The sequence below is a fragment of the Bubalus bubalis genome, chromosome 16 (assembly GCF_019923935.1).
Source record: "Bubalus bubalis isolate 160015118507 breed Murrah chromosome 16, NDDB_SH_1, whole genome shotgun sequence".
NCBI classification, from domain to species: domain Eukaryota; kingdom Metazoa; phylum Chordata; class Mammalia; order Artiodactyla; family Bovidae; genus Bubalus; species Bubalus bubalis.
Window position 1 is genome coordinate 23,711,824 of NC_059172.1, and position 13,225 is coordinate 23,725,048.

The 13,225-nt window shown below is 42.7% G+C and overlaps 1 protein-coding gene and 1 non-coding gene across 3 annotated transcripts in view; both read left to right on the forward strand.

Moving 5' to 3' along the window:
• Positions 1-10,505, forward strand: part of MPPED2 (metallophosphoesterase domain containing 2) — a 209,231-nt gene extending 198,726 nt beyond the window's left edge. For both annotated transcript variants that reach the window (XM_025266287.3, XM_006060827.4), the window contains exons 5-7: positions 596-711; positions 4,967-5,080; positions 9,112-10,505. In XM_025266287.3, the coding sequence (XP_025122072.1) occupies positions 596-711; positions 4,967-5,080; positions 9,112-9,230 (349 nt within the window). In that variant the 3' untranslated portion in view covers positions 9,231-10,505. The remainder of the gene's footprint in view (positions 1-595; positions 712-4,966; positions 5,081-9,111) is intronic.
• TRNAG-UCC lies at positions 8,410-8,483 on the forward strand. Its single transcript has one exon. It is a non-coding gene; the product is annotated as a tRNA-Gly (tRNA).
• Positions 10,506-13,225: the final 2,720 nt, after the last annotated feature.

Genomic DNA, 13,225 nt, shown 5'->3' on the forward strand with positions numbered 1-13,225 from the left:
AATTCCACATTGAGTTTTTGTTCCCTGTGTCCCTTCTCACCTTTCAGAGCCCCCCGCCTCCCAACTCTTTTCAGCATTCTCAGTCCAGGATGTTCAAAACATCTCAAAAGTGCACAGGTTTCTGCCTTCAGAGCGCTTGTCTATTTCTCCAAGAATTTCAGTAAGAATCTTTCTGGTGAAGCCCTTCCATAGTGATGGTGAGGAAGAAGGGAGAGTGATGAAATTTTTTAGCCCTGAGGCACTATAGCAAGAGTGGATAGGCTTCAGATCTGGGTTGGGCATCTTTCGGAAGCACTGAGATTTGGGGGAAGACAAAGCATTGTTAAGATTTTGATAGAGGTCTGCTGGGAAAGTCTCCACTGGAAAGGCTCTTGTGCCCCTTTCTAGTTGAACAATTCATAGGCTCCACACTTGATTTCAGATGCACTGGATTTGAAGCAGTCAACAAAAAAGCATCCTGCTGCCAGGGCCAACCATCAGAAAGAGAAAAGAGAGCAATGCAAACCATAGGGGAATGAATGTGTGAGAGAGAAATCGTGTAGAGCGGACATGTGGCTCTGCTGGCCTGATACCATGTACATTATCTCCCCCAAAGGACCCCGTGGTTTAATGGATGGGGCTTTAACCTGCCCAGAGGTCAATCTCTGCTGGACAAGTGGAACCTCATCCCCGAGGGCATTGACATACTCATGACACACGGACCTCCTCTAGGTAAGTGAAGCAAAGGTGTCCTTTTGTTATCTGTGATGCCTTTTTTTCCCAAGCATAATGACTAATGCTTCAGGGACATTATCATTTTCCTCAAAAAAAAAAAAAAAGTGATCGAAAAAAGAAAAGTCAATGTCTTTAAAGAAACCCAGTATGATAATTAAACTCAGCAGTTCTGCTGGGCTTACAGGTGTTCTTGAAATTAAATTTTTTGATTTAGTCAACTCAGGAAAAAAATCAAATGAGCATAGAGCACCACAGTCCTTTGAGCTTGATCATTTATTTTAAGAACTGTATTCACTTTGGAGTGAGGGGGTGGGGTGGGGAATGGAAGGAAGACACAGACCTCCCAATCACAGGGCTTTTGAATGGTAATGAAATGATGGAATCTTTCATTCAAAGGAACTCATTTTCCTTTTCCTTGAAATAGTGGAACCTAGGAGATCTTTAAAAGTTTAACACTGAGCTAATTATACAGGAAAAGAATCTTTTTTCTCTCTCTTTTTTTAAGCCAAAGTGTTAAGTAAGGACTTATGGTGGCTCAGACGGAAAAAAAAATTGCCTGTAATGCGGGAGACCTGGGCTCAATTCCTGGATCTCCTGGAGGAGGGCATGGCAGCCCACTCCAGTATTCTTGCCTGGAGAATCCCCATGGACAGAGGAGCCTGGTGAGCTACAGTCCATGGGGTTGCAACGAGTTGGACACGACTGAGCGACTAAGCACAGCACAGTATGTTGAACCTTACGTAAAGATGCTGGATCTTATAGATACAGTGAAGCTGCATCCAGGTTTAGATTGCCAGTATGTACCACAGCTACCTTCAGTTACCCAGACTGTGGGCCAGAAGATGATTATTTGACTTATATAATTATCTTCTAATGATTCGTGTGCTTGTTAGTGGTTTGGTTTAGCCGCAGAATATTTTTCAACAGGTTTTGTTGTTGTTTAGTCACTAAGTTGTGTCTGACTCTTGATCCCATGGACTATAGCCAACCAGGCTCCTCTGCCCCGGGATTCCTCGGGCAAGAATATTGGAGTGGGTTGCCATTTCCTTCTCCAGGGGATCTTCCCGGCCCAGGAATTGAACCCACATCTCCTGCTTGGCAGGCAGATTCTTTACTGCTGAGCCACCTGGGAAGCCCCTTTTCAAACAGGACCACCACCCTGATCCTCTCATCTACTGAGTGTCTATTATGCTGGCACAGCCTTGTCACCCGAAGATATTCTCAGACAATCCAGATGTTTCCTTTATAGTAGGAGAGTTTCCTTTTTAAAAAAAAAAAATTGTATTAAAAACCAGATAACATGAAATCTATCATCTTAAATTGTTAAATGTTCAGTGCTAAGAAAGTTTTCTTGATCCTCTTGGTTTGGAGAGAGGGGGAAAACAATGCAAAAATGAATGATTTTTGTAACTTTTTCCCTGCGGTTTGGGGTTGCTGTCCATGTCACTTCCCTCCTCTGTCAACCTGAAAAATAAAAAATACCTAACGCATATCCCCTAATGTGAATTTAATCTTCATGGATGTTACCCCCTCCCCACCCACACCGCTTAGTGCTGCCTTCCTGCCCTGACAAGGGAAGTGCTGTGTGTTTCACAAAGAAACAGCGGAAGGGAGGACCAGGGCATGAGCCACGGTGGCACATTTTCATAAAGAGGAGTGAAGGGAAAACAAGACAAGGAGCCGGTTCTGTTGCAGACGGGGAATTTATACAGATTTGCACAAGATCAGCACTTCCCTACTTTTCAAAGCTTCAGAATCTCCATCCCTGTGGTTTTTCCCTACCCGACCCCCACCTTCTCCGTACTTTACATGGTTATACTTATCAGTAACCTTTATCAAGTCATAAGTAATTAATTTCCCTGTTTTGCAATCATTGGAGACTAAGTCATTAAATTGTTGGCTAAGTATTCTGCTCAGCGTGATTTAAATAGAGAGACACTACAGAGACCAAATCCTAGCCAACTCGATCCTTTCCCTGAGTAACCTAGTTAGGTCTGGACTTGATCCTCTTAAGGCTGCTTACTGTCAGGGACTTCGACATCCTCAGCATAGAAATGTTTACATGCCTGAAGTATTATTAGGAAAATAACTTCGAACAGAACAATTGATTTGTTGTTAACAAAGTCATTAGCTTAGGTACAAAAGCAAGTGGCAGTCAGTCTGAATTCTGGCCTCTAAAGAATTCATACATTCCAGGAACTCTTTTTCTTTTTTTAATTAATTTTATTGGCGTATAGTTGCTTTACAATATCGTGTTGGTTTCTTCTGTGCAACAAAGTGAATCAGCTACACATATACATCTATCTCTTTTGGGGGGAGATTTCCTTCCCATTTAGGTCACCACAGAGCATTGAGTAGCATTTCCTGTGCTATACAGTAGGTTCTCATTAGTTATCTATTTTATACATAGTATCAGTAGTGTATATATGTTAATCCTAATCTCCCAATTCATCCCACCCCCATCCGGGAACTCTTAATAAAGAGGCTACCATCTCTCTCTTTGTAGTAAAGTTGGAGTAACTTAGAGAGTGGCTGTGCATGTAGCAGAGAATGATCTACGTCAGAGAGTTCCAAAATGTTAGTGAAAGTCGCTCAGTCGTGTCTGACTCTTTGCGACCCCATGGACTATACAGTCCATGGAATTCTCCAGGCCAGAATACTGGAGTGAGTAGCCTTTCCCTCCTCCAGGGGGATCTTCCCGACCCAGGAATTGAACCGGGGTCTCCTGCATTGGAGGCGGATTCTTTACCAACTGAGCTATCAGAGAAGCTCTATTAATAAAAAGCCAGGCAACGTTTTCATTAGGTAAAGCTGAACATTAATCAGTATAGTTAACTGGGAATTCTTGTGAACATTCTGGACTAGGAGGTAGGAGGTGGATGTGGGGATTGGCCTTGAATCTTTTCCTGTTAAGAAAGGAACCGTGACACATGGGACTTCATTATTATGATACCAGCAAGACACTTTCTCAGGTGATTATATATGAAATGAGATGTTTTCCCTCTTCAAAAAAAAAAAAAAAAAAAAAATCCATGAGGGAATATGCCAATCACTGTGGATTAAAGTTTTTCCTCTAATTAGCAAAGTTTTGAAATCTCTGATTGAATTTTTTATAGGGCCCCTTGCTTATATTCCACGCTTTTCCATATTCTCTGGCCATTCCCCAGTCAGCATGTCTTTATAGAGATGTTAAAACTTCATTTCTACTGTTTTGCCAAACAAAGTGGAGTGAGCTGGCCTCTCCCTTTCTGCCTGATCAGTTCTGAGTGGTAGAAATCACCTAATGGAGCAATGGTGTGTGTTCTCACTGATTAGGACTTAGCCTTTTGGCCTGTCTGCTTTCCTAACACCCCATCCCACTGAGGCGATTGGATTCCATTCTGGGCCCATAATCATTCAGTAGCTGACTTTTGCTATAATTGATGTCAGTTTTTATGGATTTTCTGCATTAGGCATAGAACTAAGTGGCTTTTACGTGAAGGTAGTCCATCAGCCCCAGCTTACTGCATTGCCACCATGGGGTCACCGTGGTTGCCCGGTTGCTAGAGAGGAGACCAGAGGAAGAGCTTGGCATTCCCAAGCTTGGGTCATCAGGAACCACCAAGGGTTAAGAGTTGATGTGTTGAAAGTGAACAAGGACTTCCTTAGCGGTCCAGTGGTTAGGACTCTGTACTTCCACTGCAAGGGGGCATAGATTCAATCCCTGGTTGGGGAACTCTTAAGATTCCACATGCCACACTGTGCTGCCAAAGATAAAAAATGATAATAAAAATAAAGAGAACAAGGTATCTTGTGGCCAGTTTATAGGAAGTCCCTCCTAGCCCTTCTTCTTTAAAGTCTACATCTTGGAAGTAGACTGCTCTAAGAGAGCTATAATTTTAAAAAGAAAGCAACTGAATTGAGAGAAAAAGAGAGAGTATGGGACTGCCGGGAATAAATGTCATTGGGCCCATGAGGAAGATTTGAAGCCCATGGCTGAATAAATCAAATCCCTCACAGGGAGGGGAAAAAAAAAAATGTTAATTAACGGAAGAAAAAAAATGGAAACCAAAAAAAAAATTTTTTTTCAAGATCCTAAAGAAGACAAAGTGACGAGTGAAAAGTTCCTTAAAAGCCATTGTAAGCTTTAATGGGGAGGCTAGGATTACAGATAATGTAATAAACCTTCTGTGAGTTATGGCTTCCTGAAAGTCTAAATGAAACCTTACCTGAAGACAGAAAATTAAGAGTATTGATTGCATTTTACCCTTAGGTTTTCGAGACTGGGTTCCAAAGGAGCTTCAGAGAGTGGGCTGCGTGGAGCTTTTAAACACAGTCCAGAGGCGAGTCCGGCCCAAACTCCATGTGTTTGGTGGAATCCATGAAGGTAAGACCAGAAGAAAGGGGTTCATAGCATTATGAGTCATTAGCCATGATCTCATTCCACAATGGAGACCTTAGTTACCGGGAATAACTGGAGTGGTGGTTGCCAAACTCTACCTGTGGAATGCTTTCAAGCTGAGAAGTATTTTGTGGAGAACTGCTCTCTTTTAAGCGGAATGTGTGTGCTCAGTCATTCAGTCATGTCCAACTCTTTGCGACTCCATAGACTGTAGCCCACCAGTCTCCTCTGTCTATCGGGGTTCTCCAGGCAATACTAGAGTGGGTTGCCATGCCCTCCTCCATAAACAGTAAGAAACCGAGTCTGGTCCGCCTTTTGGGAAACCCATCACTAACCCCAGATGACTTCTGGAATCCCAGGGCTCTGATGAAGAGTGTTTGATAACCACTATTGCAGAGCAGCATGGATGGAATAAAGGACAGATTTTCTCTTTAAGAGCATTAGAAGAAATGGCCTGGATTTTAGACTAAATAATGTCCTTGGCCTCTTCCTACCTATAAATATTATAATTCATATGGAATATACACAAGACAAGACTTTCTCCAAAAAATATTAATAACTTTGTACATGCAATGAAAGATACAGAAGTGGCAGAAGCTACACATTTGTAGGTAGACTTGTCCTTACTAAGCTCAGAAAACCATTTCAGACTTCTCAGAAATCATCCGTGCTTTTAGTTGGGGCTGAGGTTAAACGGCATAATTAAATCTCCCCTAGATGGGAACTGGTCAAGTTGCTGTTTTCTGCCTTTCAGGGTAAGCTGTGAAGGCAAGTTTATAGAATCTGAAAGCCTCGCTGGAGGCCCTAGATTTTGTCTCTCCTCACTTTTTCAAACCAGGGGTCCCTAGGCCTTGGGACAGACAGGCCTTAGGTTTGTGGCTGTACCATCGTCTCCTGGTTACATATGTTTGTGTGCAATGAGTGTGTGTATGTGAGCAGCCTCCATATTCACTCACTTACGGCTGTTACTCTGAGTTATTTATGAACCTGCAGGTGAGGAATTTAGGCCTGGCACTGTGAAAAACCAAAGTTTGCTTTGCAAAGTTCTCAATCCAGTGGCTTCCTGGCTAGGTGGGTAATAAACAGCATATTGAAAATCATCCTACTGGGGCCAGAGAAAATCCAGCTTGCTCCGAGTGCAGGCACGAGCTGTGTAGATGGAGAGCAAGGGGCCAGCTCCCTGAGAGTGGATATCATCCTGCCCTGACTTTGAGCCACACTCTTTGGAAAGGAGGGCACTTCTCTAAGGCCTGATACAGGCTGGGAGTAGAAGAAGGATGGAAGATCATGTCTAAATAGCATTTCTAGGGAGCAGTTATGAATTTCTGCATCCTCCCCTATAAGTTTGCATTTTATCCTTTTTAAAAAAAATTATTAATTAGCTTTAAAGTAGCCAGACAATTGGGGAATTCCACTGAAGTCCCTAAATAATAAACTTGCTTAAAAGGAAGGAGATCATATTCAAATAAACTTGTCTCGCTTTTATTCGTTTAAGACAGCTGAAGAGGGCAGAGAGAGGGCAAATACCAGCCTCTTGATGGAGAGAGATAACAAGACTTTATGACCCCAGAACTAAACAGTGCACATTTTAAATGCTTCTTTTCTTTTCTTAAGAGATTTTTTCCATTGACCCTCATTAAGCTCTCCACAGGCTTATTTAGAGAAATTTTAGCAAATGGAAGGGGAAAAAAAAGCCTTATCAGTTATTTGTATAAGTCCTGATAAATTTCTTTTTTCACATATGTAGTCTTGTGTACCATAAGAACCTGATTACCGACATAGAATTACAAACTTAATTACAGAGGCTGTAAGACAAAATATAAGGTATCCAGGGACATGTGCGAATCTGCAAACGTGCTAAAAATTTCAACATGTTGAAATTTATAAGAGATATGAATACACATACCAAAGGCCCAGAGAAACTTGCTTAGCTTTCTTCTCATAGGTCTCAAGAGATTTATACTGCCGATGGGAAGTGTTTTCGCTTGAGCCAGGGTCCAGTGGTATAAGAAGTGTAGGAAGCAGTGTCCTGTGGTGGCATCTCTCCAGACCACCTGGACATTTGATTGTTTCTCATTTAGTTCCTAAGTTGTGTCCGACTCTTTGTGACCCCAAGAATGGTAAACCACCAGCCTCCTTTGTCCATAGGATTTTCCAGGCAAGATTACTGGAGTGGGTTGCCATTTCCTTCTCCAGGGGATATTCCTGACTCAGAAGTTGAACCCAAGTCTCCTGCATTGCAGGCAGATTCTTCACTGCTGAGCTACCCAGGAAGACCCCAGATATTTGATTATTACTGATTCTTTTGAATAAAATGGAACTCAACATCAAAGTCACACAATTCAAGTAAGAAAATGTTGACTAAAAAGATGCACAACATGAGAGTTTTGAGTTAAGTTTTATTTGGAGCAAAATGAGAACTGCAGCCTGGGAGACAGCACCTCAGATAACTGAGAAACTGTTCCAAAGAGGTAGTAGAGGAATGTCAATATATAAGATTTTGGTGAAGGGGGCATTCAGTGCAATCAAGCATTTGCTTTATAAAAGCTTTTTTGCTAGTCACGAGGAGCTGATGTCACCATGAAGGGATTTACTGCTTTTCTAGATATGAAGAGATGCAAGGGTTGGGGTCCATATAGTCAAAGCTATGGTTTTTCCAGTAATCATGTACAGATGTGAGAGATGGACCATAAAGAAGGCTGAGCACTGAAGAATTGATGCTTTGAAATTGTGCTGTTGGAGAAGACTCTTTTGAGAGTCCCTTGGACTGCAAGGAGATCCAACCAGTCCATCCTAAAGGAAATCAGTCCTGAATATTCATTGGAAGGACTGATGCTAAAGCTCCAATACTTTGGCCACCTGATACGAAGAGCTGACTCATTAGAAAAGACCCTGATTCTGGGAAAGATTAAAGGTGGGAGGAGAAGGGGAAGACAGTGGATGAGATGGTTGGATGACATCACCGACTTGATGGACATGAGTTTGAGCAAACTCCCAGAAATGGTGAAGGGCAGGGAAGCCTGGAGTGCTGCAGTCCATGGTTCACAAAGAGTCGGACACGACTGAGCAACCGAACAACAGAGGATTGGGGTCATGAAATCAGTTCCTGAAAATATCTTAACTATCTAAAGACCTGTTCCACCAGTTTCCCTGGAGCACAGAGTGCCTCACTCTCCATCCTGACCTGCCTTCAGGGCATGTTGAAAGTCAACAGCTACAGCAACACAGGATTCCATCTCCACAGAGGCAGATGGCAAATGCCCTTGGCAAACACCAATTTGTAGGTGACAGTAAGATCACTTAGTGTTGGAATTTCCCTGATGGTCTAGTGGCTAGGATTCTGGCACTTCCAATGCAGGGGCCCCAGGTTTGATTCCTGGTCAGGGAACTAGATCCCACATGCCACAACCAAAGATCCTGCATGCTGCAACTAAGACCCAGCGGAGCCAAATAAATTAATTCATTTTGAAAAGATAACTTATTGTTAACTTTCATTGGGGCAGTTTAGAGCTTATTTTATAAATAAGGAAGCTAGGCATTCATGTCTCTCAACTCCCAGTGCAATACCCTGCGTGAGTCTCACCTGTCTTGAAGCCCATTTGGGTTTGAGTGAAGGATGTGTTTGCCCCCTTGAGGAGTTTACGTTACTCATCTTCTTCCCTGGAACTCAATAGTTAATACAGGGCTTTGAAATGAAAATCACATTTGAAAAAAGAGGGGGAAAAAATGTTTTTTCTTTATTCTCACTAGTAAAGAAATCACAGCCTCTCCTCTACAAATCGAGTGTTGAAATAAATTAAAAGGAATCACTTTTCTTTGAAGTAGAGGATTCCCCCTTTAAAGAAAATAAAATCGGGAGGCAGCTTCTGAAAGCTGTAACATCCAGAGGGGGCTCCACTGAATTTCATCGCACTGCCCACTGGCAAAGACTTTTTTGTTTTCCTTGTCTGATAGTCCTGCACAGAGTCACTATCATTTGTATATTTCACAGTAAGTGTGACACCCTCTCTCCACAGGTTACGGCATTATGACCGACGGTTACACAACGTACATCAATGCCTCAACGTGTACAGTCAGCTTTCAACCGACCAACCCTCCAATTATATTTGACCTTCCAAACCCACAGGGTTCCTGAAGCTCCAGACACCCAATTGGAATGTGAGGGAAGGTCTAAAAAAACTGCCATTTTTCTAATTATAAACTTACATTCTCTTCCTTGTTTATTTCCAGATCCTGTGAGTTCTTTTTGTAAATTGCTGGAACACAAATGATGCTAGAGGTTATGCTTCTTCTTCCTTATTTTTAAAATGGGGCATCCATTTGGAATCAAAAGAGCGTTGTGAATTTGTAAAATGACTTCTGTTTTCTCAAAGGCCACGCCATTGTAAATTGTTAGTGTTCGCCAAAGGACAGCCAAGCTTTCTTTTGAAAAGGTGATAAAAGTCTTATTTTAATATGCTTTAAGCTGGAAAAAGAAAAAAAAAAAAGAAATAAAGCAGGTAGGCAGTGTTTTAAAAACCACCCAGATTTGCACAACAGTTTAAGAGTATTGTTTGAAGTATTTTATTTTTATGATGTTTGTTGTTGTTGTTTTTCTTGGGAATGCTTCTTTTTTGCAGACGTGGCCCAGATTTAGAGAAATCTTTGCAACAAAAGTAGGCGTGGAAAAGACTTCCCTTCACACTCTCACTATAAAGCAAGCTGTGTCAAGGGAAAAAAACAGCTCTCGTTTAGAGGATGGCTTAGCTAGTGAGATCCATATTGTGGTTATACAAGGTCTCATCGTTTGTTTGTTTCTTTTAAATTATTTTAGCTTTAAAAACATGGAAATGGAATCTGTCAAGAGCAGGTATTTCATGCAGTTTAAAAAAAAAAATGAGCGTGCAGACTCCTTTTCAATATGGGTTTATATATATAAATATTTTTTGTGTATTATGACTAAGTTAGGGGTTAAATATTGCCAAGGACAGTACAACTGTAAAGGGATGCTTGATCGTGGAGCATCAGAAGTCCGAAGGAGCTGACGCATGTTCTCAGAACTCAAGGTCTTAAAGAGCTTGAGTTAAATCTAGGTACACTCGCAGGCGTGTATAGATTTAAATGGATGCAATGGAAGCTAACTAAAATAAGGCTTAGTTGTCCTTTATATTTAAATGCCCTGAATTGTCTCCTTACGTCCTCCTCCCTCCCCACCCCCCATTTTGCACTGTGTGTTGATGCAATCTTCGCTAGCACAAAATATTGTCGCTAATAGTCCTTTCTGTTTTCCCATTGTAAATGCTGTTGAGCTTTATTCTATTTTATGTTATCTTGTTAATGACATTTAGGAAAGCAGTTGTTTCTTTAAATTTATTGTGATATTCTATATCTAGCGGCCTTTATATGCAAATAAAATTGCAAGATTTTTAAATCTGGGCTGTTTGGAGGGTTGTGCTGGTGGGAGGGTGGTAGTTTAGTCCTGGGGAAAGAGGGATTTATTCATATGCAACACTGGTACTCCCTTTCAGAGGAATTAGAATAAGTGACTTTTTTTTTTCTAATTTTCAATACATTTTTATTACCTTCCATTCACGGGCTGGCAGGTCGATCGATAAGGCACTCAGTGTACTCTTTCCTTCCATCATGCTGTCATCTATCTTGCTGTAGATTTCAGAGGGTGAGGATTTCATCTTTAGCTATTGTAATGTCTATAGGAACAGAGGGACTGTGCAGAAGAGGGACTGTTGTGGACATGTGTGTGGGAATGAGAAGACAAACCAGTGGGTAACGGAGTAACCCGTGCATGATCCCTTTTGTCCCCAGGAGCAGTCACCATCCCCCCCTCCCCTCACTTTTTTTTAAAAATAAGTAATGTCCACCACTAGCATCCCTGGAGGAGGAAAAGGCAACCCACTCCAGTATTCTTGCCTGGGAAACCCCATGGACAGAGGAGCCTCGCAGGCTATAGTCCATGGGGTTGCAAAGAGTCAGACATGACTTAGAGACTGGGCACGCGCACCACTAGAATGTTGCAGCAGCCAGGAGGCAGCAGGGGGCCGGGTGGGGAGAACCATATTACGTCTTTTTTATTTTCTCTGGAAGAGCCATTAAAGAAAAGCAGTGTGATCTTGAATCTGCAATGTATTCCATACGTCTGCATTCCAGTGCCTGTTGGATTGTAGCATTCTAACACATCCTCCTGCCTTCCTACCCACGAAAAGAATTCTTGGATTTCAGTACCAACAAATTACAGAGAATGTCCTAGGCCAGAATTCTGGCTCAGAGTCATACTGTTAATACTCATGAAGTATCTTGGGTGGCCAGCCACCCAGAGCCAGAAGTGGTCCATGACCTTAGTAGCTGAGATGTGCTGTGGAGGTTAACCATACTTCCTTGACCTACTGCATCAGCAGAAGAGGGTGGTGATTTCAGGCTCATTCCCTGGATGCTGAACTGAGCATTGACCAAATGGGAATTTCAGCTGGTTACAGTGTAGGGAGTTAGGCCCAGACTTCTGGAAAAGCAGGCTCTCCAGAGACAGGTGGATGATCGCGATGACAAGTGTGCGTGCCCAGCCCTTGAGAGCACGTCTGGACACTAATTAAGCTAAGCACTTACTAAAATTGCTTTCCATTGTGTGGGGGCAGGAAGCGGCCCAGTCTGTTAATCTATGGGGTGGACTGGCTCAGACAGAGCTTCCTTCAGCTGGTCCAGGTTCACCATTCCATATGTGTGAACTGCCTCCGGGGGGCCCAGGATGACTGTCCCAAGGCCAGACGTTTTCTCCGCTGGGCCTTATAACAAGGAAACATCAGAAATAGATTAGACATCGTGCGCTTTCTATCCTTCTGTCACCAGGCTCTCTGCTGAGTCGGTTTCCTATTTTGTTTCTGTTGTTGTTATTCAGTTGCCAACTCCTGTCTGACTCTTTGCAACCCCATGGACTGTAGCACTCCAGGCTTCCCTGTCCTTCACTATATCCTGGAGTTTGCTCAAATTCATTTCCATTGAGTCGGTGAGGGTAGCCAACCATCTCATCTTCTGCCGCCCCCCTCTTCTTTTGCCTTCAATCTTCCCCAGCATCAGGGTCTCAGAATCCTGGGAGAGGTTACATAAGCCCCACTTCTTAGATAGGAAACTGAGACTCCAAAAGTTAAATCCCTTTCCCTAGGAAAATGGAAGCTTCAAATTCATTCCCTAGGGAAATGGAAGGTCTATTTGACTCTCTAGTCAATTCCCTGTTCATCACCCTACCTATAGGACAGAACAGAGAATGCCATCCAAGAGCTGATAGAAGACTGATGGGGCCGCGGGGTACTCCCCTGTCCCTCACCTAGGGACCTGCTGAAGCACACTGAACAGAGCTTTATGACCGCAGCCAGCTGAACCACATCCTTCCCACTTGAAGCCTAGCACAGTGTGGTGCAGAAGAGCACAGAGCCTAGAGCCAGTGCCTGGCTCCCCAGCACCTGGCTCCCCCTCAAACTGGCATGGATACCTTTGGCTGGGTACTCACCCTTCCTGTAAAATGGGGGTGATGGTGATGATGATGATGTCGTTGTACATTGTTGGTCTATGTTACATAATGTGGAGATCACTGCCTGGCATCTTAGTAAGTGGTAACACACGCTTGTTAGATACCATCTCCAGTGCTGCCTTGAGATTCTCCAGGTAGGACCTGCCGGTCGACTTCTTACCTACAAGAGCATTGTTTCTGAGAAAGTGTGTCTGTTTGCAGTCGTTGGAAACCATTAATGATCCCTCTTTACAAGAATCTGTCTTCTTTGGAGAAATGTCCATTTAGGTCTTCTACCCATTGAGCTGTATGAGCTCAATATGTTTTGGAGAGTAATCTTTTGTCAGTTGTTTCATTTGCAATTATTTTCTCCCATTCTGAGGGTTTTCTTTTAATCTTGTTTACTGTTTCCTTTGCTGTGCAAAAGCTTTTAGATTTCATTAAGTCTCATTTGTTTATCTTTGTTTTTATTTCCATTATTCTAGACCACCGTGTGTAAACTAGATAGCCAGTAAGAAGTTGCTGTTTAACACAGGGAGGCCAGGCAGGCACTCTGTGATCTGCAGGGCTGGGGTGTGGGGAGGGAAGGGAGGTGATATATGTGTATTTATGGCTGATTTGCATTGTTGTATGGC